At 43.5% G+C, this 25880-nt stretch overlaps 1 protein-coding gene across 3 annotated transcripts in view; it reads right to left on the bottom strand.

Annotated features, from left to right (window-relative positions):
- Positions 1–25880, bottom strand: part of LOC106607602 (glutamate receptor ionotropic, delta-1) — a 480220-nt gene that overhangs the window by 104514 nt on the left and 349826 nt on the right. For all 3 annotated transcript variants that reach the window (XM_014204697.2, XM_014204704.2, XM_014204701.2), the window contains 2 exons: positions 6902–7075; positions 2592–2753 (listed from right to left, as the gene is read on the bottom strand). In XM_014204697.2, coding sequence (XP_014060172.2) covers positions 2592–2753; positions 6902–7075 — 336 coding nt within the window. The remainder of the gene's footprint in view (positions 1–2591; positions 2754–6901; positions 7076–25880) is intronic.

Below are 25880 nucleotides of genomic sequence, written 5' to 3'. Positions count from 1 at the left end.
GTGAGCGGTAATCATGACTAGTCAACAAGGCAGTGTCATCATCACTTCATACGAAAACAATTACTAATACAATAGGTCCTTTTTCCTTTCAATATTTTCATTTCTAAATGATTACTTTCATGAAGGGTTTAATCACAGCCTATAAATTGATGCAATCAAGTACATTTTGTTCCAATTTGTTAATTTGGATAAACCAATGCTGGTGAATGAAGCCGAGGAAGGAAAGGGGGACTCCAAGCTAGGCTGAAAAGATGTGCTATATGGCCTCCTCTTCCTAGTATCCTGAAGGCTAAAATGTGAAATCGCTGGATTTTTTTTGGTGAACTCAGAGGAAGGCTTCAATCGTAGAGGGACATCAGGGAATGCTGTGGCTTTGTTTTTACAGAGACATAGCTTACGATATACTCGACTCAACCAGATGGCTTTTCCATTTTCAGTATGGATCTAAAGGCAGCTTCTGGTAAGAGTAGGGGGGAGGAGTGTGTTTCCTCATCAACAATACCTGGTGTACTGAGATTGAAAACATCTCAAGCTCCTTTTCACCCGATCTGGGGCGGTAGGTAGCATAGCGGTTAAGAGCGTTGGGCCAGTATCCCTGAGCCGACTTGGTGAAAAATCGGTCGATGTGCCACAAGGCATTGCTCCTGTAAGTCACTGTACAAGATAATTAGCCAGCAAGAAACCTCTCACCCAGAAGCAGTCTTTATTGTCGTGGGTGATTTTAACCAAGCAATTATCACCAAAATGTATCCTGACCCACAAGAAGAAACAACCTGCTAGACCATCAGATCACATCTCTCTGTTCCTCTCTGTTCCTCAACAGGGAGACACCAACACAGAGAATAGTGAGTCATTGGACAGAGGATGCAGACTAAATGCTGCAGGATTGTTTTGAGAATACTGATTGAAATATGTTCAAAGATTCATCCACCAAGGAGACTCATACATCAACATCGAAGAATATACATCGTCAGTCACAGGCTTCATTAGGAAATGTGTTGATGTTGTACTCACAATAACAATACGGACAAACCCCAACCAAAAACCTTTGATGAACAGAGATATCCGTACCATGCTGAGATCACGTACTGCAGCATTCAATGTCAACAGAACAAACCTCAATTACTCAGTGGTGTGCGAAGCGTGCAAGGTAAGCAGGTACGAGCTCCGCAAATCCATTGCTGAAGCAAAAAGACAATACAAACTCAAACTCGCACTGATGTTTGACAACTCATGTTCGCAACGCATGTGGCAAGGACTATAGACAATAATGGACAACAAAGGCAAATCCAGCTGTGTGGTGCCCACCTAAGCCTCTTTCCCAGATGAGCTTTACACATTCTATGCTCGCTTCGAGGAATCCAGGAAGATACTCGCTGCTCCGGACGACCAGGTGCATTCGCTATACAAGGCTGACGTGAGGAAAACTTTCAAAAGAGTGAAAACTCACAAAGACACCAGTCCAGATGGCATCCCTGGCAAAGGTCCTCAGAGTGTGTGCTGACTAGCTGGCGGGTGTTTTCTCTGACATCTTCAACATTTCTCTGTCCCAGGCTGTAGTGCCCACCTGCTTCAAGGAGACCACCATCCTCCCAGTGCCCAGGAAAAACAAGGTGACATGCCCAAATGTCTATCGGCCAGACGGGCAGACCACAGGCTGTGAGGATTGGCAACAACACCTCCTCAACCCTGACTGTTAACACAGGGGCCCCCCAGGGGTGTGTTCTCAGCCGTCTGCTGTATTCCATATGTTCACCCACGACTGCGTGGCTTTGCACGACACCAACTTCATCGTCAAGTTGGCTGATGATACCACGGTTGTAGGCCTGATAACCAAAAATGACGAGTCAGCCTATAGGAAGGAGGTAAGTGAAGTGGCATTGTGGTGCCAGGACAACAACCTTTCCCTCAATGTCAGCAAAACAAAGGATTTTTTTAAATAATTGTTTTATTTAACCTTTATTTAAATAGGCAAGTCCGTTAAGAACAAATGCTAATTTACAATGACGGCCTACACCAGCCAAACCCTAACCAGGACGACGCTGGGCCAATTGCACGCCGCTCTATGGGACTCCCGATCATGGCCAGTTGTGATACAGCCTGGGATCGAACCAGGGTCACTGATGTAGTGATGCCTCTAGCACTGTGATGCAGTGCCTTAGACCACTGCGCCACTCGGGAGCCCTGGAAGTTGATTGTTTTCTTCATGAAGCAGAGGAAGGAACGTCCCACTGATCCACATCAAAGGAACTGCATTAGTCAGCAGTTTTAAGTTCCTCAGCACCCACATCACCGAGCACTTGACATGGACCAACAACCCCGCCACTCTTGTCAAGAGGGCCCAACAGCATCTCTACTTCCTAAGGCAGCTGAAGAAAACTGATACGCCAAGGAGACTGCATGTAAGCATTTAGTTTGACGGTGTGTACCATGTGAATCCTGCACATATGACAAATAAAACTTGAAACTTGAAACTAAACACAAAAGACTGAATCATTCTCTTTGTACATCTGTATTCAAAGAGTTGAGATACATGTGAAAAGAATGAAAGGAATCCATTTCGACACCGTATGAGTTAGTCTGCGTCCTACCTTCTGGATGGTGTCCAGCATAGACCAGCCTCCATTCCAGGGCTTGGTGGACTTCCTCATGCAGTTCAGACTAGCCATGCTATGCCACTTCCTGTCCTCCAGCTTACTGTAGAAGGCATTGGCCAGCATCAGCACACTGTCATACAGGTACAAGTTGGAGACCTGGGGAGAAACAACACAATAAAACATCTTCTAGAAAAGGTTTTGAGCAGAATCAGCAGCGTCATGCAGGTAATTAACTAATTTGAGATCTGGCAAGGAAAAACTCCCCAAAACTGTTGGAGCTAAAACGAGATGCTCAAAATCAATTGTTGAACCTTCTGAAAGTTTACAAGACCAACACAAAAGCGGTTCCTCTCTGCCTCTGCCTCTGCCCCTGTGAGGTTTAGGGGAAATAAATTGCTCAGTAGGGAATAAGCATGTCCACAGAATGAAAGGGAGAAACAGACCCATAGTGGTTGACACCTGGGGTGCAGAAAACACCAAGTCTGACACTGCAATGACCACTTTTAAGTTACAGACAAGAGATATGAAAGATAAACTCAAGTTTTCTAATGATAGAAAAAGACATGTCTGTTGAAATGCCACAGAGCATTACTCACAATTACACCCACGGTATACCTTTTCCAACTTGTCTGTGGGAAATTGTGATTTATTGAAGGACCACTGGAGAAAGAGAAGCCCAAACACATTCCCTGGCATTTTCATTTGGAATAAAAATAGGCACAATGGATTGCTTACGTCCAAAGCATGCTTTCGATATAAGGGAAGTATTTTGCTACACCAACAAAGGCATGTATGAATGGCAGGGTACAGCAATGACATAAGGAGATATTTTCTGAAGGACACCATTCCTCAGACCTCCGTTCCTGTATTCTATCATGGTTCACCATGAGATCAATACATGTACAATTATTGTTTTCCTCATTTCATAGAGGATTCAATTGGACATTCAATCCACATGGCCATATTGGGTATAGAGGAAACACACTTGTTGAGTTGAAATTTATGTGACGGTGGTAAATCGAGTTTACAAAATGCATTTTTTTTTTTAAAGTTAGCTCAAAAGTTAGGCTCAAACATAAACACACTAGGTAATTTCCATATAAAAGGACCCATGAGCAACAACATGTGATGTTCAAAGGAGCATGTCAAATTGGGTGTCAAAAGAAAGCCATATCTATATTTTTGGGAAATTAAGGCATATATACATTTTCAACCATTTTCCATCCTAAAAACGTGGAATAAGAAAAGGCTTTGATTTCTGGTCAAACAGATGGAAAACATCTACCAGAAACGCAATAATGTTAAAGTAAAGACTCCTGCCAAATAATATCAACACTTACAGTGCCTTCAGAAAGTATTCATACCCCTTGACTTATTCCACATTTAGTTGTGTTACAGCCTGAATTCAAAATGGATTAAATATTTTTTTTTTCTCACTGTCACGTCCTGACCAATATTTAGGTATTATTTGTATTATATTTGGTCAGGACGTGGCAGAGGTATATTTGTTTTGTATTATGGGGTTTTGTGTGTGGTGTGTGTAGTGGGGTGTGTTAGTTTTGGTATAGGTTCTAGGTTTGTTTTTCTATGTGTAGTTTTGGGTGCTGGACTCTCAATTGGAGGCAGGTGTTTCTAGTTGCCTCTGATTGGGAGTCCTATAAGTAGGTGTGTCTTTGTTTGGTAGGTTGTGGGTAGTTGTATTTTGCACTGCGTTTATTTATGCCTGTAAAACTGTTACTAGTCTTATTTCGTTTTTTTGGTTTTTCCTCAGTGTTCACATTCATTTAATAAATTAAGATGATGAGCACTAACTCCTCTGCGTATTGGTCCACGTTCTCCGACGATGATTTCGCTATATCGTCTGACGACGAAGATTTCTGTGACACTCACCCATCTACACATAATACACCATAATGACAAAGTGAAAAAATGTTTTTAGAAATGTTTGCAAATGTATTGAAAAATAAATACATAAATATCCTAAGTATTCATTCACAACCCTGAGTTAGAATCACCTTTGGCATTGATTACAGCAGTGAGTCTTTTTAGGTAAGTCTCTAAGAACTTTCCACACCTGGATTGTACAATATTTGCACATTATTATTTTTCAATTCTTCAAGCTCTGTCAAGTTGGTTGTTGATCATTGCTAGACAGCCATTTTCAAGTTTTGCAGTACATTTTCAAGCCTATTTAAGTCAAGACTCTAAGTAGGTCACTCAGGAACATTCAATTTCGTCTTGGTAAGCAACTCCAGCGTACATTTGGCCTTGTGTTTTAGGTTATTGTCCTGCTGAAAGGTGAATTATGGGACTCCCGATCATGGTGGAAATCACTTGGAGCTGATTTCCTGGTGTTTTTAAAGTATTGTATGTCTCAAGAAAAATGTATGTTGTTTTATTTTTAATTTTTTTATCAGAAAACTTGGAGGGGGCAAATAAAACCACTCGGCCGCCAGTTGGGAAACCCTGCTCAAAGGGATATTTAATGTATACTTTTTCTTTTTACCCATCTACCGATAAGTGCCCTCCTTCACAAGGCATTGAAAAACCTCCCTGGTCTTTGTGGTTGAATCTCTGTTTGAAATTCACTGTTCGACTGAGGGATCTTACAGATAATTGTATGTGTGGGGTAACAGAGAGGTAGGTAGTCATTCAAAAACTCATGTTAAACACAATTATTGCACACAGAATGAGTCCATGCAACTTATTATGTGACTTGTTAAGCCTTTTTTACTCCTGAATGTATTTAGGCTTTCCATAACAAAGGGGTTGAATACTTATTGACTCAAAACATTTCAGCTTTTAATTTTTTATTAATTGGAATAAGTCAAGGTGTGTGAAGACATTCTGAAGGCACTGTATATTTAGTTTTGGATACATTTTTCTGTCTTCTGTAGGTTTAAGAAACTTTGCCTTGGGCCTTGAAATTCCGTTACCAAAAACCCACATATCTTTAAGTTATTTTAAAATGTCTCTCCCTCATGAGGAGGGAGGATAATGAAAGTACACAGACATTAAAAGGCAGACCTATCAATTAGGTATAGTGTTTTTACTGATATCAATTTTGTATATGAATTATTAAGTGGTTAAAACTCGAAATTCCATTACCAAATCGTTAACTACATTTTCCTAAAGATCGGTAATGGAATTTCTGCAATTAAATTGGGTACAATGGGAAATCATAGTAGTAACAAACCACAGTTGGGTTCAAATGTTTGTACAGGACAGTATAGTTCAGTTCAGCTCAGTAAAGAAAAGTAGAGTATAGTTCAGTACAGTACAGCACAGTAAAATACAGTACAGTAAAGAAAAGTATAGTTCAGTAGAGTACTGTACAGTAGAGTTCGGTACAGTACACAGTAGAGCACACTAGAGTTGAGTACACTGTATTGTACTGTACTCTGTTGTACTGAACTCTACTCTATATAAAAATAACCAGTGTGTAGAATAATACCCAGATATTCAAAGAAGGATATTGCATTTTTATACATTTGTATACCTATTTAGGATACATCACCATGAAGAGAAGGAAATGCCCACTTACAAACGCCTAAAGCATTTGTTATCACTGAAGCTTTATGATGGTCTGGCTGGTGTACTTAAGGCTTTATGCATCACTTGATGAATCCTAAGAAAGTAAGTCTGGTGTACTAACGTATCATGATCATGACTTCAAAGGGGATAGATAAGGGATAGATAAGTGGCCAGTGCTTTACCCAGCACAGGTAACACGTCTATATCAGAAAAGAAAAGCACTTGCCTGTGCTTTTTTTCTCTCTTACAAATACTTGGCATTAGCCAGTGCTTCACCTTTTTTCACATTAATAATTGAGAGATAAAGTCTAAAGTAATACCACATGATTTTACCATCTGTCCTAAACAGTGTTCTATGCTAGCTATGGAGTTTGAATAGTAAGTCATGGTCATTGCACACTAGATGACTATGGAGAATATTTCTAAGTCATTTTTAACATTAGAAATCTGTGTTCCTGTGTTATCCTGTGTCAGAATAGTGATGGTGACAGACTGAGGTGTTTAACATTGGAGGGATGTGTGAAGGAAATGACAGTGTTAGAATGATGATGATGTTCAATGTTGTGACAGCGCTGACAGGCCAATCGCTCTCGCCGACCTTCAGACATGCTTTTGTCATGGTTATGGTCATGTCTTGTCAATATATGGGGTGATGTTGGGTGAATGACAAAGTATTCTGTGATGGTGTGGATACAGTGTTACGGTGATGACAGGGTGGTGACGGGTCTGATGGTCAAATAGAGTAATAAAGTCCTATCCTTCACACTGACCTCCAGGGACTGCAGGTAGCCCTCCTGGGGATCACAGAGCAGAGAGGAGATGCGGTGGTTGTTCCTCATGCAGCGGATGTTGGTGTCTCTCCACAGAGGGAAGATCTGCCGTATGACGGTCATCCGGCCCAACGAACTGTGGACCAGCTCCATGATTTCTGTGTCACTCACCTCCTGCGGCAAAGAAGAGAGGGTGAGGTGGGAGGGTTCATGGTCAAAACCATAAAATAAATCTAAGAATTGTCTTGTAAATTCACACTATGAACTTGTCTTAAGCTGTGGATTCACATATGAATTATAGGACTAGGTACAGGTTGTGTGACAACTAAGTATGATTTAATCAATATACACATTAAGAAATACATGCAATAAACACTCTTCTCAAGGTCAGGTTTTCAATTCATTTTCAGCTGAAAATGTATTGGGGATCATCACTAATGTCCGATATCGATCAGTTCCTTTGGAAAATTGACAAAGTAAAAACTCTACTTCAATTTCTTAGAATCCCAGAACGTACACCATAAAGCTGTGGGGAGGAACCTCCCTACTCATGTATGCGGGCAAGGGTGATGGATGAGAGGAATGCGTTCAGGGTCAGACAGGGGATGACCTGTGAACGGTCAGATCAATAGCGATGAGACCTAGAGCTGCTGGTCTGACTCAGGAGCAAGACAGCGGTCAATGTTGATGTGACAGAAAACCAGCACTCGGATCAAACACCACAGTAATGAGACAACTGACTGGTCAAACTTATCGGTGTTTCTCTACCTCTCGGTCTCTCTCTTTCGATCTGTCCAAGTTTGTTTTTCTCTTTCAGATGTTTCATCTCCCTGCCTATGTTTCTCGTTAGCTGTCTGTCTGTCTCGCTTTCTCCCTCGATTTCATTTTCCCTTTGTGTCGATTTATCTCACTCTCTTTGGCCCTTTCGCCCTATTTATCTCACTGTCCAAACTCATCAATTCCTTTGAGAAATGCATAACTTTTATGCAACAAGCACCACACCTCATGGATAATTCAGTAGGTGTGTGCTTTACTGCTTTTAGAAAGAGGCACCTACATTTTTATACAGCAGAAACACTACACTATGAGTCATACAAACAGCCAGTCAACTGTAAATAATGGATATTCATGAGGTGCTGTTGTGCATTAACCGGGTGGAAAATGCTGTAGGATTCATGGAGGTATGACCTCACGTCCAGGATCGTCCTTCCTGTCTTGACCTGTTAGAACGTTCCACCACAGATGACTGCTGTGACATCACTTGACCCTGCAGTGACCTTGATGGAGCCATTTTGCTAACAAGACAGAAATGACCACAGACTAGTGGTTTGAAAGAAAAGCACAGAGCATTAAGCGCTAGGTCTTCATGTTTTAATGTGGAGAGAACACGTTTTGGTATGCAGGGGAAGAACGTTGGTGGGGTACCCTTTGAGTTTGTTGATTAGTCTGGTGGCACTCTAACACAGTGTGTGACTAACATTCTGGACCGTGTATTACTGTATAATACAATTTCAGTGCAGGTCAAAGCCATCATTCCAGAGCTGTATATCAGATTGAATGAATGTGTTAAGGAGATCAGCTGTTTATGCATTCAGTGTGGACATACACTTTGGGAGGAAAACACTACCAAAGCTCCTATTACTGTCCTGAGGTGACCAACTTAAGCATGGAAACCAAAAATATGTATTTCAATGGCAGACATCCTCTAAATACATTAATCAAATCAAGCCTGTCTGACAGCGAAATTATCCTCAATATGCCGCTCAGTCAACGTTATTAATCTATCATGATATATAAATCAAGAAATCCTGGTGATCACCATAGAGATTTAATTGGGAGTTAAAACACTTTTTTAAGCTTTAGACATGTATGCTGAGAAGCTCTGCGACTTGGAGAAGGACTGGGAGGTACTGTACTCTTATCTAGCCCTCCCTCCCCCCAACATCACACACTATCACTTGCCTCTACCATTACTAATCTGCTAGCTCTGACTAGTAGACACATACAGGTAACTGCCAACATGAAGGAAACACCAACATAAAGTGTCTTAATAGGGCTTTGGGCCACCACAGAACAGCTTCAACGCGCCTTGGCATAGATTCTACAAGTTTCTGGAACTATATTGGAGGGATGCAACACTATTCGTTCATGACAAATTCCATAATTTGGTGTTTTGTTGATGATGAAATGCTGTCTAATGAATCCCCCATAGGAGTTAAATTGGGTTGAGATCTGGTGACTGAGACACACACACACACTTTAAACCCCCTATGCTCCTTTGAGACCCCTCTTTCAAAGTCATTGAGATCTCTTCTTCTAGCTATGGTAGCCAAAACAATGGACAACTGATCATTTTTATACATGATCCTAAGCATGATGGTTGGTTAATTGCTTATTAATTAACATACGAACCACACCTGTGTGTGTGCGTGTCTGTGTGCGCCCGCGCACATCTCAGTCACCAGATCTCAACCCAATTGAACACATATGGGAGATTCTGGAGTGGCAACATTTCATCATCTTTAAAAGAGAAGGGTCCAGGATTATCTCCAACAACATAGCAAACTGCTTAAAGGGATACTTCTGGATTTTGGCAATGAGGCCCATTATCTACTTACTCAGAGTCAGATGAACTCATGGATACCATTTTTGTGTCTCTTTGTGCAGTTTGAAGGAAGTTGCTAACTAGCACCAGCGCAATTGCTAACTAGTGTTAGTGCAATGACTGGAAGTCTATGGTATCTGCTAGCATGCTAGCAGCAGATACCCATAGCCTTACATTAATTGTGCTAATGCTAGTTAACATTGGTTCACGAAACTACCACTTAACTTCCTTCATACTGGACACAGAGACATAACAATGGTATCCACAAGTTCATCTGATAAGGGGCCTCATTACCAAAATCATGAAGTATCCCTTTAAGAGACTGACGGTCTGGGTTTGGTAGCGCTCCAGTCCTCCCTGTCATAATAAGCAACAGAGGATATAGAAATTGTATTATACCCCTGAGAAATAAGTAAAGTCAATGTAAGTAACCTTATTTATGTTCGTTTAACTGTTAACTTCGAGGGTATTGTCAGCAATAATCGTATGCCCATAGAATTTAATTCCACTGTTGGCAGCTCCCTCAGTACCATAGCCTCAAATGTAAATGTCACTGACATGTCTACCTTGGATCAGCCTCTCAGAATAGTACTAAAAACAAACAAGCAACCCAGAAAAGTACTAAACATAGCGCATATTGTTAAAGTATGTAGCCTGAGAAACAAGGTTCATGAAATGTACAACTTACTAACATCAGAAGACATTCATATTCTGGCCATTGGTGAAACACACTTAGATAATTAATTTGATGATGCAGTAGTAGCTATACATGGTTATAGAATATATAGGAAATATAGAAATGCAAATGAAGGAGGAGTTGCCATGTATGCCCAGAGTCATATTCCTGTTAGGCTGAGAGAGGATCTCATGTCAGATGATGTTGAAGTAATATGGCTACAGGTTCATCTGCCTCAACTAAAGCCCATTCTTGTAGGAAGTTGCTATAGACCACTGAGTACTAAAAGTCAGTACTTGGACTATATGTGTGAAATGCTCGATGTATGTGTAGTGTATGTGATATCAACAGGTATATGTTCTGGATGACATAAATATTGACTGGTTGTCATCAAGCTGTCCACTCAAAAAGAAGATTCAAGTTGTAACCAATGCCTGCAATCTGGCACAGGCTATCAGGCAACCTACCAGGGTATTTACAAACAGAACAGGAACTAAATCATCCACATATACTGATCACATCTTTACTAATGCTGCATGAATCTGCTCTAAAGTAGTATCCACACCCATCGGGTGCAGTGAATATAATAGCCATATCTAGAAAAAACTAGGTTCCAAAGACTGGACCTAAAATTGTTTATAAGCGATCATACAACAGGTTTTGCAATGAATCCTATGTCGAAGATGTGAACAATATTTGTTCTTCTGATGTGTGTAATGAGGAACAACCTGACTCTGCACTTGAAGCATTTATGAAACGGCTTCTTACAATTACTGATAAGCACGTGCCCATCCAGAAACTGACTGTTAGAACTGCCAAATCACAATAGATTATGAATTTGAAAAAGTGATGGCTGAGAGGGATGAGGCAAAAAGAATAGAAAATAAGTGTGACAACACAGCAGACTGGCAAACACAGTAAATTGAGAAATCTAAACTAAAGAAAAATAAACTATAATATGGAACAAAGTTAAATTATAGAAAGAATGATAGTAAAAAGCTCTGGAGTACTTTAAATTATATTCTCGGCAAAAAAGTGAACTCGGCTTCATCCTTCATTGAGTCAAATGGCTTGTTCATAACAAAACCCTTTGATATTGCCAATCACTTTAATAACTTTTTTGTTGACAAGATTAGCAAATTGCTTCATATTCATGCATAACGGACCAAATAATGAAAGTTAAGCGCGGTAGTTTTGAGTTCTGCAAAGTGGGTGTGGAAGAGGTGTTATTTTTTGTTGCTATCTATAAATAAGGACAAGCCACCTGGTACTGACAACTTAGATGGTAAATCAAAATCAAATCAAATCAAATTTTATTGGTCACCTACACATGGTTAGCAGATGTTAATGCGAGTGTAGTGAAATGCTTATGCTTCTAGTTCCGACCATGCAGTAATATCTAACAAGTAATATAACAATTTCACAACAACTAACTTATACACACAAGTGTAAAGGAATGAATAAGAATATGTACATAGAAATATATGGATGAGCGATGGCCGAACGGCATAGGCAAGATGCAGTAGATGGTATAGAGTACAGTATATACATATGAGATGAGTAATGTAGGGTATGTAAACATTATATAAAGTGGCATTGTTTAAAGTGACTGGTGATACATTTATTACATCCAATTTTTAAATATTAAAGTGGCTAGAGATTTGAGTCAGTATGTTGGCAGCAGCCACTCAATGTTAGTGATGGCTGCTTAACAGTCTGATGGCCTTGAGATAGAAGCTGTTTTTCAGTCTCTCGGTCCCCGCTTTGATGCACCTGTACTGACCTCGCCTTCTGGATGATAGCGGCGTGAACAGGCAGTGGCTCAGGTGGTTGTTGTCCTTGATGATCTTTTTGGCCTTCCTGTGACATCGGGTGGTGTAGGTGTCCTGGAGGGCAGGTAGTTTACCCCCGGTGATGCGTTGTGCAGACCTCACTACCCTCTGGAGAGCCTTGCGGTTGTGGGCGGAGCAGTTGCCATACTAGGCAGTGATACAGCCCGTCAGGATGCTCTCGATTGTGCATCTGTAAAAGTTTGTGAGTATTTTTGGTGACAAGCCAAATTTCTTCAGCCTCCTGAGGTTGAAGAGGCGCTGTTGCGCCTTCTTCACCACTCTGTCTGTGTGGGTGGACCATTTCAGTTTGTCCGTGATGTGTACGCAGAGGAACTTAAAACTTTCCACCTTCTCCACTACGGTCCCGTCGATGTGGATAGAGGGTGCTCCATCTGCTGTTTCCTGAAGTCCACGATCATCTCCTTTGTTTTGTTGACGTTGAGTGTGAGGTTATTTTCCTGACACCACACTCCGAGGGCCCTCACCTCCTCCCTGTAGGCCGTCTCGTCATTGTTGGTAATCAAGCCTACCACTGTCGTCTGCAAACTTGATGATTGAGTTGGAGGCGTGCATGGCCACGCAGTCATGGGTAAACAGGGAGTACAGGAGAGGGCTGAGAAAACACCCTTGTGGGGACCCAGTGTTGAGGATCAGCGGGGTGGAGGTGTTGTTTCCAACCCTCACCCCCTGGGGAAGGCCCGTCAGAAAGTCCAGGACCCAGTTGCACAGGGCGGGGTCGAGACCCAGTGTCTCGAGCTTAATGACGAGTTTGAAGGGTCCTATGGGGTTAAATGCTGAGCTGTAATCGATGAACAGCATTCTTACATAGGTATTCCTCTTGTCCAGATGGGTTAGGCAGTGTGCAGTGTGATTGCGATTACGTCGTCTGTGGACCTATTGGGGCGGTATCAAATTGGAGTGGGTCTAGGGTGTCAGGTGGAGATACAATACAAATCATTAAAATCCAGACGGAAAATATTTACACAAGAAGCAACCTAATATCACACAGTCAAACTCTCAGTCATTTAGTAAGTTCAACATTCTGCCATTCTCACTGTTAAACATGGAGGTGATATGGAGGTGACTAGTCTCTCAAAGCACTTCATGATGACGGAAGTGAGTGCTACGGGCGATAGCTGTTTAGCTCAGTTACCTTAGCTTTCTTGGGAACAGGAACAATGGTGGTCCTCTTGAAGCATGTGGGAACAGCAGACTGGGATAGGGATTGATTGAATATGTCCGTAAACACACCAGCCAGCTGGTCTGCGCATGCTCTGAGGATGCGGCTAGGGATGCCGTCTGGGCTGGCAGCCTTGCGAGGGTTCAATAATATTCGGGTCGCGGGCTGGAAAAAATACCCAGCTACAAATACCCAGCCTTGTTAAAATACCCAGCTACAATAAATGCAGCCTTAGGATATGTGGTTTCCAGTTCACAGAGAGTCCAATGAAGTTATTTCAGGGCTGTCGAGGTGTCTGCTTGGGGGGGGGGTGTACACGGCTGTGATTATAATCAAAGAGAATTACCTTGGTAGATAATGCGGTCGGAATTTGATTGTAAGGAATTCTAGGTTAGGTGAACAAAAAGACTTGAGTTCCTGTATGTTGTTATGATCACACCATGGCCCATTAAACATAAGGCATACACCCCTGCCCTTCTTCTTACCAGAGAGATGTTTATTTCTGTCGACGTGATGCATGAAGAAACCAGGTGGCTGTACCGACTCTGATAACGTATCCCGAGTGAGCCATGTTTCCGTGAAACAGAGACTGTTACAATCTCTGATGTTTCTCTGGAAGGCAACCCTTGCTCGGACTTCGTCTACCTTGTTGTCAAGAGACTGGACATTGGCTAGTAGTATACTCGGGAGTGGTGGGCGATGTGCCCATCTACGGAGCCTGACCAGAAGACTGCTCTGTCTATCCCTTTTGCAGCACCGTTGTTTTGGGTCGCCTGCTGGGATCCAATCCATTGTCCTGGGTGGTGGACCAAACGAAGGATCCGCTTCGGGAAAGTCGTATTCCTGGTCGTAATATTGGTGAGTTGACAGTGCTCTTATATCCAATAGTTCCTCCCGGCTGTATGTAATAAGACTTAAGATTTCCTGGGGTAACAGTGTAAGAAATAATACTTTAAAAAATACTGCATAGTTTCCTAAATTGCTGATGTTGGTAGCGGAATACATTGCAACTACTGTTTGACACATCTTCTATTAAGCCTAGAAGACGGTGCGTGCCCTCAGGCCTGGATGGATGCAAAGGTCATTCCGCTACCCAAGAATAGCAGAGCAACCTTTAATGGTTCAAACAGCTGACCAATCAACCTCAACTTGGCAAAGTTTTGGAAAAAATCAGTTTGACCAAATACAAAGTTATTTTACAGAAAACAAATGAACAACACACTTGACACTGACACAAATGACTGATGATTGGCTGAAAGAAATTCATAGTAAGAAGATTGTCGAAGCTGTTTTGTTAGACTTCAGTGCAGCTATTATTGATCATAACCTATTGCTGAAAAAACTGAGGTGTTATAGATCTGCATCCTGTGCCTTATAATGGATTAAGAGTTACCTATTTATACTGCTCAAAAAAATAAAGGGAACACTTAAACAACACATCCTAGATCTTTATGAAAGAAATAATGTTATTTAATACTTTTTTCTTTACATAGTTGAATGTGCTGACAACAAAATCACACAATGGAAATCCAATTTATCAACCCATGGAGGTCTGGATTTGGAGTCACACTCAAAATTAAAGTGGAAAACCACACTACAGGCTGATCCAACTTTGATGTAATGTCCTTAAAACAAGTCAAAATGAGGCTCAGTAGTGTGTGTGGCCTCCACGTGCCTGTATGACCTCCCTACAACGCCTGGGCATGCTCCTGATGAGGTGGCGGATGGTCTCCTGAGGGATCTCCTCCCAGACCTGGACTAAAGCATCCGCCAACTCCTGGACAGTCTGTGGTGCAACGTGGCATTGGTGGATGGAGCGAGACATGATGTCCCAGATGTGCTCAATTGGATTCAGGTCTGGGGAACGGGCGGGCCAGTCCATAGCATCAATGCCTTCCTCTTGCAGGAACTGCTGACACACTCCAGCCACATGAGGTCTAGCATTGTCTTGCATTAGGAGGAACCCAGGGCCAACCGCACCAGCATATGGTCTCACAAGTGGTCTGAGGGTCTCATCTCGGTACCTAATGGCAGTCAGGCTACCTCTGGCGAGCACATGGAGGGCTGTGCGGCCCCCCAAAGAAATGCCACCCCACACCATGACTGACCCACCGCCAAACCGGTCATGCTGGAGGATGTTGCAGGCAGCAGAACGTTCTCCATGGCGTCTCCAGACTCTGTCACATCTGTCACATGTGCTCAGTGTGAACCTGCTTTCATCTGTGAAGAGCACAGGGTGCCAGTGGCGAATTTGCCAATCTTGGTGTTCTCTGGCAAATGCCAAACGTCCTGCACGGTGTTGGGCTGTAAGCACAACCCCCACCTGTGGACGTCGGGCCCTCATACCACCCTCATGGAGTCTGTTTCTGACCGTTTGAGCAGACACATGCACATTTGTGGCATGCTGGAGGTCATTTTGCAGGGCTCTGGCAGTGCTTCTCCTGCTCCTCCTTGCACAAAGGCGGAGGTAGCGGTCCTGCTGCTGGGTTGTTGCCCTCCTACGGCCTCCTCCACGTCTCCTGATGTACTGGCCTGTCTCCTGGTAGCGCCTCCATGCTCTGGACACTACACTGACAGACACAGCAAACCTTCTTGCCACAGCTCGCATTGATGTGCCATCCTGGATGAGCTGCACTACCTGAGGCACTTGTGTGGGTTGTAGACTCCGTCTCATGCTACCACTAGAGTGAAAGCACCACCAGCATTCAAAAGTGACCAAAACATCAGCCAGGAAGCATAGGAACTGAGAAGTGGTCTGTGGTCCCCACCTGCAGAACCACTCCTTTATTGGTGGTGTCTTGCTAATTGCCTATAATTTCCACCTGTTGTCTATTCCATTTGCACAACAGCATGTGAAATTTATTGTCAATCAGTGTTGCTTCCTAAGTGAACAGTTTGATTTCACAGAAGTGTGATTGACTTGGAGTTACATTGTGTTTAACCTGTTAGGGCTAGGGGGCAGCATTTGCACGTCTGGATAAAAAAAATGTACCCGATTTAATCTGGTTACTAATCCTACCCAGTAACTAGAATATGCATATACTTATTATATATGGATAGAAAACACTCTAAAGTTTCTAAAACTGTTTGAATGGTGTCTGTGAGTATAACAGAACTCATTTGGCAGGCAAAACCCTGAGACATTTTCTGACAGGAAGTGGATACCTGATGTGTTGTATTGACTTTAAACCTATCCCATTGAAAAACACAGGGGCTGAGGAATATTTTGGCACTTCCTATTGCTTCCACTAGATGTCACCAGCCTTTACAAAGTGTTTTGAGTCTTCTGGAGGGAGATCTGACCGAACAAGAGCCATGGAACGATGATGTCCCATTAGACACCTGGCGCGCGAGTTCATGTTGGGTACCCTCGTTCCAATACGTTATAAAAGAGTATGCATTCGTCCACCTTGAATATTATTCATGTTCTGGTTAAAAAAGGCCCTAATGATTTATGCTATACAACGTTTGACATGTTTGAACGAACGTAAATATATTTTTTCCCCCTCGTTCATGACGAGAAGTCCGGCTGGCTTAGATCATGTGCTAACAAGACGGAGATTTTTGGACATAAATGATGAGCTTTTTTGAACAAAACTACATTCGTTATGGACCTGTGATACCTGGAAGTGACATCTGATGAAGAGAATCAAAGGTAATGGATTATTTACATAGTATTTTCGATTTTAGATCTCCCCAACATGACGTCTAGTCTGTATCGCAACGCGTATTTTTCTGGGCGCAGTGCTCAGATTATTGCAAAGTGTGATTTCCCAGTAAGGTTATTTTTAAATCTGGCAAGTTGATTGCGTTCAAGAGATGTAAATCTATAATTCTTTAAATGACAATATAATATTTTACCAATGTTTTCTAATTTTAATTATTTAATTTGTGACGCTGACTTGACTGCCGGTTATTGGAGGGAAACGATTTCCTCAACATCAATGCCATAGTAAAACGCTGTTTTTGGATATAAATATGAACTTGATAGAACTAAAAATGCATGCATTGTCTAACATAATGTCCTAGGAGTGTCATCTGATGGAGATTGTAAAAGGTTAGTGCATCATTTTAGCTGGTTTTATGGTTTTGGTGACCCTGTCTTTGACTTGACAAAACATTACACACAACTCTTGTAAATGTACTGTCCTAACATACTCTAAATTTATGCTTTCGCCATAAAACCTTTTTGAAATCGTAAAACGTGGTTAGATTAAGGAGATGTTTATCTTTCAAATGGTGTAAAATAGTTGTATTTTTGAAAAATTTGAATTTTGACATTTATTTGGATTCAAATTTGCCGCTCTTGAAATGCACCTGCTGTTGATGGAGTGCACCACGGGTGGCACGCTAGCGTCCCACCTAGCCCATAGAGGTTAAGTGTTCCCTTTATTTTTTTGAGCATTGTAGTAGAACACAGATGTTCTTTAATGAAAGCCTCTCTAATGCAAATTCGGTTGATAAGTATACCATCCACAGAACAGCCCGACTTGGGCCATTATTGTTTTCTATTTTTACTAATGACCTTCCACTGACCTTGAATAAAGCCTGTGTATCTATGTACGCTGACAACTCACGTCGGCTACGACAATAAAATAAATAACTGACACCCTTAACATAGAGCTCCAGTCAGTTTTAGAATGGGTAACTAGGCCTCTCGAGTGGTGCAGTGGTCTAATGCACTGCATCGCAGTGCTAGCTGTGTATCTAGAGATCCTGGTTCGAGTCCAGGCTTTGTCACAACCGGGAGACCCATGGGGCGGTGCACAATTGGCCCAGGTTAGGGGAGGGTTTCGCCAGCAGGAATGTTCTTGTCCAATCGTGCACTAGAGACTCTTTTGGGGGGCTGGGCGCAATGTAAGCTGACACGGTCGCCAGGTATATGGTGTAAAATAGTCATATGTTTGAGAAATTGAAATTATAGCATTTTTAAGGTTTTTTGTATTTCGCGCCAGGCGCTACCATTGGGTATTGGTGAGGCGTTCCGCTAGCGGAACGTCTGTCCATAAGGGGTTTAAAGAAGCAATAAAACTGTACTTCTTTAGACTAGTTGAATATCTGGACCATCAGCATTTGTGGGTTCGATTACAGGTTCAAAATGAAACATAGGACTTTCTTCTGAAACTCGTCAGTCTATTCTTGTTCTATTCCATGTGAGGAATTGCCAAGAATCTGAAGATCTCATACAACGCTGTGTACTACTCCCTTCACAGAACAGTGCAAACTGGCAATAACCAGAATAGAAGAGGAGTGGGAGGCTCCGGTGCACAACTGAGCAAGAGGACAAGTACACTCCATTTTGCATACCGCCCCAACAGATCCACAGATGATGCAATCTCTATTGTACACCACACTGCCCTTTCCCACCTGGACAAAAGAAACGCCTATGTGAGAATGCTATTCATTGACCACAGCTCACAGGGAAGTTTAAACTACCAACGGGACATTAAAAACAGTAACATCTTATGCTTCACGGAGTCGTGGCTGAACGACGACAATATCAACATACCGCTGCCTAGTTATACGATGCACCGGCAAGATAGAACAGCGGCGTCTAGTAAAACGAGGGGCGGCGGACAATGTATTTTTGTAAATAACAGCTGGTGCACTATATCTAAGGAAGTCTTGATCTATTGCTCGGCTGAGGTTGAGCATATCATGATAAGCTGTAGATCACACTACCTACCGAGAGAGTTCTCAACTTTATTCTTCATAGCTATTCTTCTACATACCATCACAGTCAGAGGCTGACACTAAGATAGAATTGAATGAGCTGTATTCCGCCATAAGCAAACAAGAAAACGCTCACCCAGAGGCGGCGCTCCTGGCAGCCGGGGACTTTAATGCAGGGAAACTTAAATCCGTTTTACAAAATGTCTATCAACAAGTTCAATGTGCAACCAGAGGGAAAAGAACTCCACACACATACAAAATACTCCACACACTGAGATGCATACAAAGATCTCCCTCGCCCTGCATTTGGCAAATCTGACCATAATTCCATCCTCCTGATTCCTGCTTACAAGCAAAAATGAAAGCAGAAAGCACCAGTAACTAGATCAATAAAAAAGTGGTCAAATGAAGCAGATGCTAAGCTACAGGACTGTTTTGCTAGCACGGACTGGAATATGTTCCGGAATTCCTCCAATGGCATTGAGGAGTACACCACATCTGTCATTGGCTTCATTAACCTCTTGACGGTCGCCTAGGATAGGGGGCGCTACAGCGATTTTTGAAAAAAATACGTGCCCATTTTAAACGGCCTCCTACTCAAACTCAGAGGCTAGGATATGCATATAATTAATAGATGTGGATAGAAAACACCCTAAAGTTTCTAAAACTGTTTGAATGGTGTCTGTGAGTATAACAGAACTCATATGGCAGTCAAAACCCCGAGACAGATCTTTACAGGATGTGGAAATCTGATTTGCGGACTCAACTTCAGCACTTTGCCTATAAATCACACCGTGAGTTAGGATTCATTGAGCACTTCCTAAGGCTTCCACTGGATGTCCCCAGTCTTTACAAAGTGGTTTGAGTCTTCTACAGTACGAACTGACTGAAAGTGAGGCTGTTGATCTTGGTCACAGGGGGTGGGCCATTACCATTGTGATGCGGGCGCCCCTGGCTACCCTCCCCTTTCGAAACGTTTAGAAAGACAATGCAACCGTCCCCCTTGAATATTATTGAAGCTCTGGTTGAATAGGCCCTAAAGATTTATGTTATACAACGTTTGACATGTTTGAACGAACTTAAATATTTTTTCTTTGCATTTTGGTGAAAGAGAAGTCCCGCGCACGACGGTACATTTGGAGTAGCCTTCAGAACGCGCTAACAACAAGAAGCTATTGGGACATAAATGATTAACTTTTTCGAACGAAAATACATTTGTTGTGGACCTGGGATTCCTGGAAGTGCCTTCTGATGAAGATAATCAAAGGTAAGGGAATATTTAAAATACTATACAAGAGTAGATTTGATATTCAATTGTTCCAAGATGGCGCTGACCTGTAACGCTAGCCTATTTTTCTGAGTATAGCATCCCCTTTTATTGCAAAGTGTGATTACCCAGTAAAGTTATTTTTAAATCTGGCAATGCGGGTGCTTTCAAGAGATGTTAATCTATAATTCTTAGAATGACAATATTACATTTTTAAAATGTTTTCGAATAGTAATTTAGTAAATTGTAGGGCTGCTTCACCGGATGCATTTGAGGGAAAATAGTTTCTCAACGTCATGCGCCGATGTAAAATTCTGTTTTTATATATAAATATGAACTTTATCGAACAAAAGAATGCATGTATTGTGTAACATGATGTCCTAGGAGTGTCATCTGATGGAGATTGTCAAAGGTTAGTTCTGCATTTAGCTGTTTTTTGGTTATTTGTGATGCATGTGGTTGGTCAGAAAATGGCTATGTAGCTACTTTTACGATATACTCCTCTAACATAATCTAATGTTTTGCTTTTGCTGTAAAGCCTTTTTGAAATCGGACAACGTGGTTCGATTCAGGCGAGGTGTATCTATTAAACGATATAATTTTTCGCTAGATGTTGATCCCGCATACGGGACGGAGAACGTCAAGATTAATAAGTGCATCGATGAAGTCGTCCCCACAGTGACCGTACGTACATACCACAACCAGAAGCCATGGATTACAGGCATCATCCGCACTGAGCTACAGGCTAGAGCTGCCGCTTTCAAGGAGTGGGACTCTGACCCGGATGTTTATAAGAAATCCCGCTATGCCCTCCGACAAACCATCAAACAGGCAAAGCATCAATACAGGACTAAGATCGAGTTGTACTACACCGGCTCTGACGCTCGTCGGATGTGGCAGGGCTTGCAAACCATTACAGACTACAAAGGGAAGCACAGCCGAGAGCTGCCCATTGACACGAGCCTACCAGACGAGCTAAACTACTTCTATGCTCGGTTCGAGGCAAATAACACTGAAACATGCATGAGAGCACCAGCTGTACCGGAAGACTGTATGATCACGCTCTACGCAGCCGATATGAGTAATACCTTTAGACAGGTCAACATTCACAAGGCCGCAGGGCCAGACGGATTACCAAGACGTGTACTGCAAGCATGCGCTGACCAACTAGCAAGTGTCTTCACTGACATTTTCAACCTCTCCCTGTCTGAGTCTGTAATGCCAACATGTTTAAAGCAGACCACCATAGTGCCTGTGCCCAAGAACACTAAGGTAACCTGCCTAAATGACTACCGACCTGTAGCACTCACATCTGTAGCCATGAAGTGCTTTGAAAGGCTGGTCATGTCTCACATCAACACCATCATCCCGGAAACCCTAAACCCACTCCAATTTGCACACCGCCCCAACAGATCCACAGATGATGCAATCTCTATTGCACACCACACTGCCCTTTCCCACCTGGACAAAAGGAACACCTATGTGAGAATGCTATTCATTGACTACAGCTCAGCGTTCAACACCATAGTGCCCTCAAAGCTCATCAATAAGCCAAGGACCCTAGGACGAAACACCTCCCTCTGCAACTGGATCCTGGACTTTCTGACGGGCCGCCCCCAGGTGGTAAGGTTAGGTAACAACACATCCGCCACACTGATCCTCAACACAGGGGCCCCTCAGGGGTGCGTGCTCAGCCCCCTCCTATTATCCCTGTTCACTCATGACTGCATGGCCATGCACGACTTCACCACCATCATTCAATTTGCCAATGACACAACAGTGGTAGTCCTGATCACCGACAACAACGAGACACCCTCTAGAGGGGAGGTCAGAGACCTGGCTGTGTGGTGCCTGGACAACAACCTCTCACCTCAACGTGATCAAGACAAAGGAGATGATTGTGGACTACAGAAAAAAGCTAAAAACGCCCGACAGGTGCTCGGCTCTCCATTAAAGCGTTCCGGGGGAGGTAAACGGGGCTCCTGGGAAGGTGAAGTGGCCGGTGGGGTGACGCTGCTAACCTCCGAGTTACAGAGGGGTGGTGGGGTTACCACCGTGGCAGGCTGCCTCCCAGACAACCCGTGGAATTGCTCCAGCAGCATGTCCAACGCCTGGTCATGGTGTTCAGCCAATGTTTGGACCCCCTCCATAAGACCCTGATGCGATTCCTCGTGCCAACCAATGGAGGCTCCTGGGGCGGAGATGCCGTTGCGCAGGTGGCTCGGGTGGGTTTTCAATAGCACCGATGTCAACAACCTTTTAATTTGATGATAATGCAAAGCAAAATATTTTTATTTTAAAGGATCCTAGAGAAGCAATGATTGAGAGGGAGAACCGTACGTAATGGTTGGATTTGGCAGACTGGTTGCAGAAATCAACTTGCTGTGGCAGTTTTATAGCCTCATGCAGTAGTTGTAGTAATAGTAATAATCATTGTAATATAATTATAATAAACAATGACTACTTTACTATTACCATCTACTGGGCAAAAAAATGTCTTAGGTGTGCACAGATCATATGAGATAATTAAACAGTACAGATTACTGGCGTGTCTACGCACCAATAATCTACGCCCTCAGTGACAGTCGATTACAGCCAAAAGCTGTTTTGTGTGGTTTGTAGTGAGTCTTTTATAGAACATCTGATCATTCCATTGCCTGAGTACTTCAGTCTTATAGACAGTGTAGTCTTGTGCAGTAACAGTGCCTCCTTTGTCTGCTGGGCAGATGACTATAGAGGTGGCATTCTGGACGGTGTTTTCTTACTTGGTCTCTTCAGACAATTTTTGGGAATTCAATTTGTTTGTGCAGTGGGAATACTCCAATGGAACTTAGACCCCTCAAAAGAACCCCTGAAGCGAACTGAAGTGAGACCATCTGGAGAGGTGGTCGGAGTTCAGTTTTCTGCAATTTCGCTGTCCGGTTCCCTTTTTGTGAACACAAAGCTCTCCAGGTTCAGTTGTCATTATTCCCGCACCATATACTGCAATATTGTTTGGCCTGCCATAACCCCTCATATTGGTTCCACAAAAGAGAGAATAATGAGGATGTGCAGAAAAACATTTGTGCTGTTTTGGGATATTGATTAGCGATAAAAAATGTCAATATCTGATCTGTTTGCTAAGACAGCTTCATAAGCTGTTTGTTCCATTGTCGGATTTTAATAGTGTGAGAAGACAACAACATATTTGGTGAAAATCGATAAACAGTGGAAATACGTTCTCTGGAGTGATGAATCACGCTTCACCATCTGGCAGTCAGACGGACTACGATGTGGGGAATCGGGAGGTTCTCGCGGTGAAGATGGCATTGGAGGAATGGAGGCACTGGCTAGAAGGGGCGGAACATCCATTCATTGTGTGGACTGACCACAAAATCCTGGAGTATCCCCGCACCGCCAAGCGCCTCAAATCCAGGCAAGCGAGATGGGCCCTGCTGTTTACACGGTTCAACTTTTCCCTCTCCTACTGGCTGGGGTCCAAGAACATCAAGCCGGATGACCTGTCTCGCCGCTATAACACCACGGTTACCACCCCGGAGCCCGAGACCATCATTCCCTCCTCGTGCCTGGCGACGAGCACTCAGCGGAGGTATAGGGAAACAGGTCCGGGAGGCGCAGCGGTCCCAGCCGAACCCTGGGGGGGGGGGGCCCAGATAACCCGGATGTTTGTGCCTGACGCTGTCTGCTCCGCTGTCTGCTCTGCTGTCCTGGAGTGGGCCCATTCCTCCAGGCTGTCACCTGGGCTTCGTCGAACCCTGGCCTTCTTGCGACAATGCTTTTGGTGGCCTACCATGGTTCCGGATGTTGCCGCATTAGTTGCCGCCTGCACGGTCTTCGCACAGAACAAGACTCCTCGGAAAGCTCCGGCTGGTCTTCTTCATACACTGCCTGTCCCTCACCATCCCTGGTCACATATATCCCTGGATTTCATCACGGGTCTCCCCTCGTCTGAGGGCAACACTGCCATCCTGACAGTGGTCGACCGGTCTTCCAAAGCCACCCACTTCATTCCTCTCCCCAAACTACACTCGGCCAAGGAGACGGCCCAGTTTATGGTGCAGCACGTCTTCCGGATCCACAGACTCCTGGTGGACATGGTCTCCAACCGGGGACCGCTGTTCTGGTCCCGGTTCTGGAAGGCGTTCTGCACGCTCATTTGGTCGTCGGCCAGCCTGACCTCCGGATTCCACCCCCAGTCCAACGACCAGTCGGAGCGAGCCAACCAGGACTTAGAGAAGACCTTTCGCTGCCTACTCTCCACCAACTCTACCACCTGGAGTCAACAACAGGTATGGGTTGAGTACACCCGCAACACCCTTCCTTGCTCTGCCACGGATCTCTCGCCCTTCAAGTGTTCCTTGGGATATCAGCCTCCGCTCTTCCCCGAGCAAGAGGAGGAGTCAGCAATCCCTCTGCCCAGATGTTCATCCGCCGCTGTCGCCGTACCTGGAAGAGAGCCCGGCCATTCTGTTGAAGACCACTTCCAGGTATAGGCAACAAGTGGATCGCCACCAGACCCCTGCTCCATGCTATCGGCTCAGGCAGAGGGTATGGCTCTCCACCAGGGACCTGCCCCCTGGAGGTGGTCCCGTAAACTTTCCCCCCATTTCATCGGCCCGTTCCCCATCTCTAGAGTCATTAGCTCCACTGCTGTTTGTCTTTTGTTACCCCGTACCCTCCATATTCACCCTACTTTACATGTGTCTAGGATTAAGCCCGTGTCTCACAGTCCTTTGTCTTCTGTTTCCAGGCCCACCCCTCCTCCCAGTGTCATCGATGGCCATCCGGCGTACACGGTGAGACGCCTCCCGAGTGTTCGATCACAGGGCAGGGGTTTCCAGTACCTGGTTGACTGGGAGGGCTATGGCCCGGAGGAGAGATGCTGGGTCCCCGCTAGAGACATCCTGGACCCAGCCCTCATGGCCATCCACCGCCGGCACCCAGGTCAACCAGGTAAGGTAGGACGCCAGGTGGCGCCCCTAGTGGGGGGGTGGGGGGTGATACTGTCACACCGTGATCTGTTTGTTCTTTGTATCCATAGAGCCAGTTCTTTTTTCCTGTAGTCAACCCTGCAGTCAGAAATTGGGGGAACATTCACTTAGAATGCTTGAAGCTTCAACAGTATGTGTGTGTTTGTGTGTTTGTGGGTGTGTGCTTGTGCACACAACTGTTAAACTTCAAGAATATTGATAAGAGGCAGTCGACCTATAGTACATAAACATAACAATCAAAGCATAGTATGCCTGTAACTCAATGCATTGTTTTTTAAATGGAAACATCTTTCTTAGGGACAGATTTGAGCAAATTATAAAATTGCGATTTATCATGGTTAGCTACAAAAAAAATAATGTTAATAATCACAATTACTTATTTTAATTATTTGATAGCTCTAATTATAATAGATCCCCATATATATTGTGCAGCTCAAAAGTAGTGGGAAATTAAAGTAGGTCTATGTGATAGAGCAAACATTACTATGGTTAACTATAAAGTGCTTGTCTATTTCTGACAGATGATTTACTACAGATTTTTGTCTCACTATGTTAATGTCAAATAAACATTCCTAATCAAACATTTTTAATCCTGTCTTTGGGTAGTGTAATGTGTTTTATTTCTCTCCTCCACCGTGCCTGCTGCTGTTTCACAGATAGTGTCAACAACTGTTTCTATTCAAACATTTTGCGGGTGGTTACCACGGAAAATCAGTCACATCATCCCTGTTCTTCTTGACTCTGGCTGTCACGCA

The sequence above is a fragment of the Salmo salar genome, chromosome ssa01 (assembly GCF_905237065.1).
Source record: "Salmo salar chromosome ssa01, Ssal_v3.1, whole genome shotgun sequence".
Taxonomy (NCBI): domain Eukaryota; kingdom Metazoa; phylum Chordata; class Actinopteri; order Salmoniformes; family Salmonidae; genus Salmo; species Salmo salar.
The sequence above is the reverse complement of the archived record's forward strand: the minus strand, read 5'-3'. Positions and strand labels throughout refer to the sequence as shown.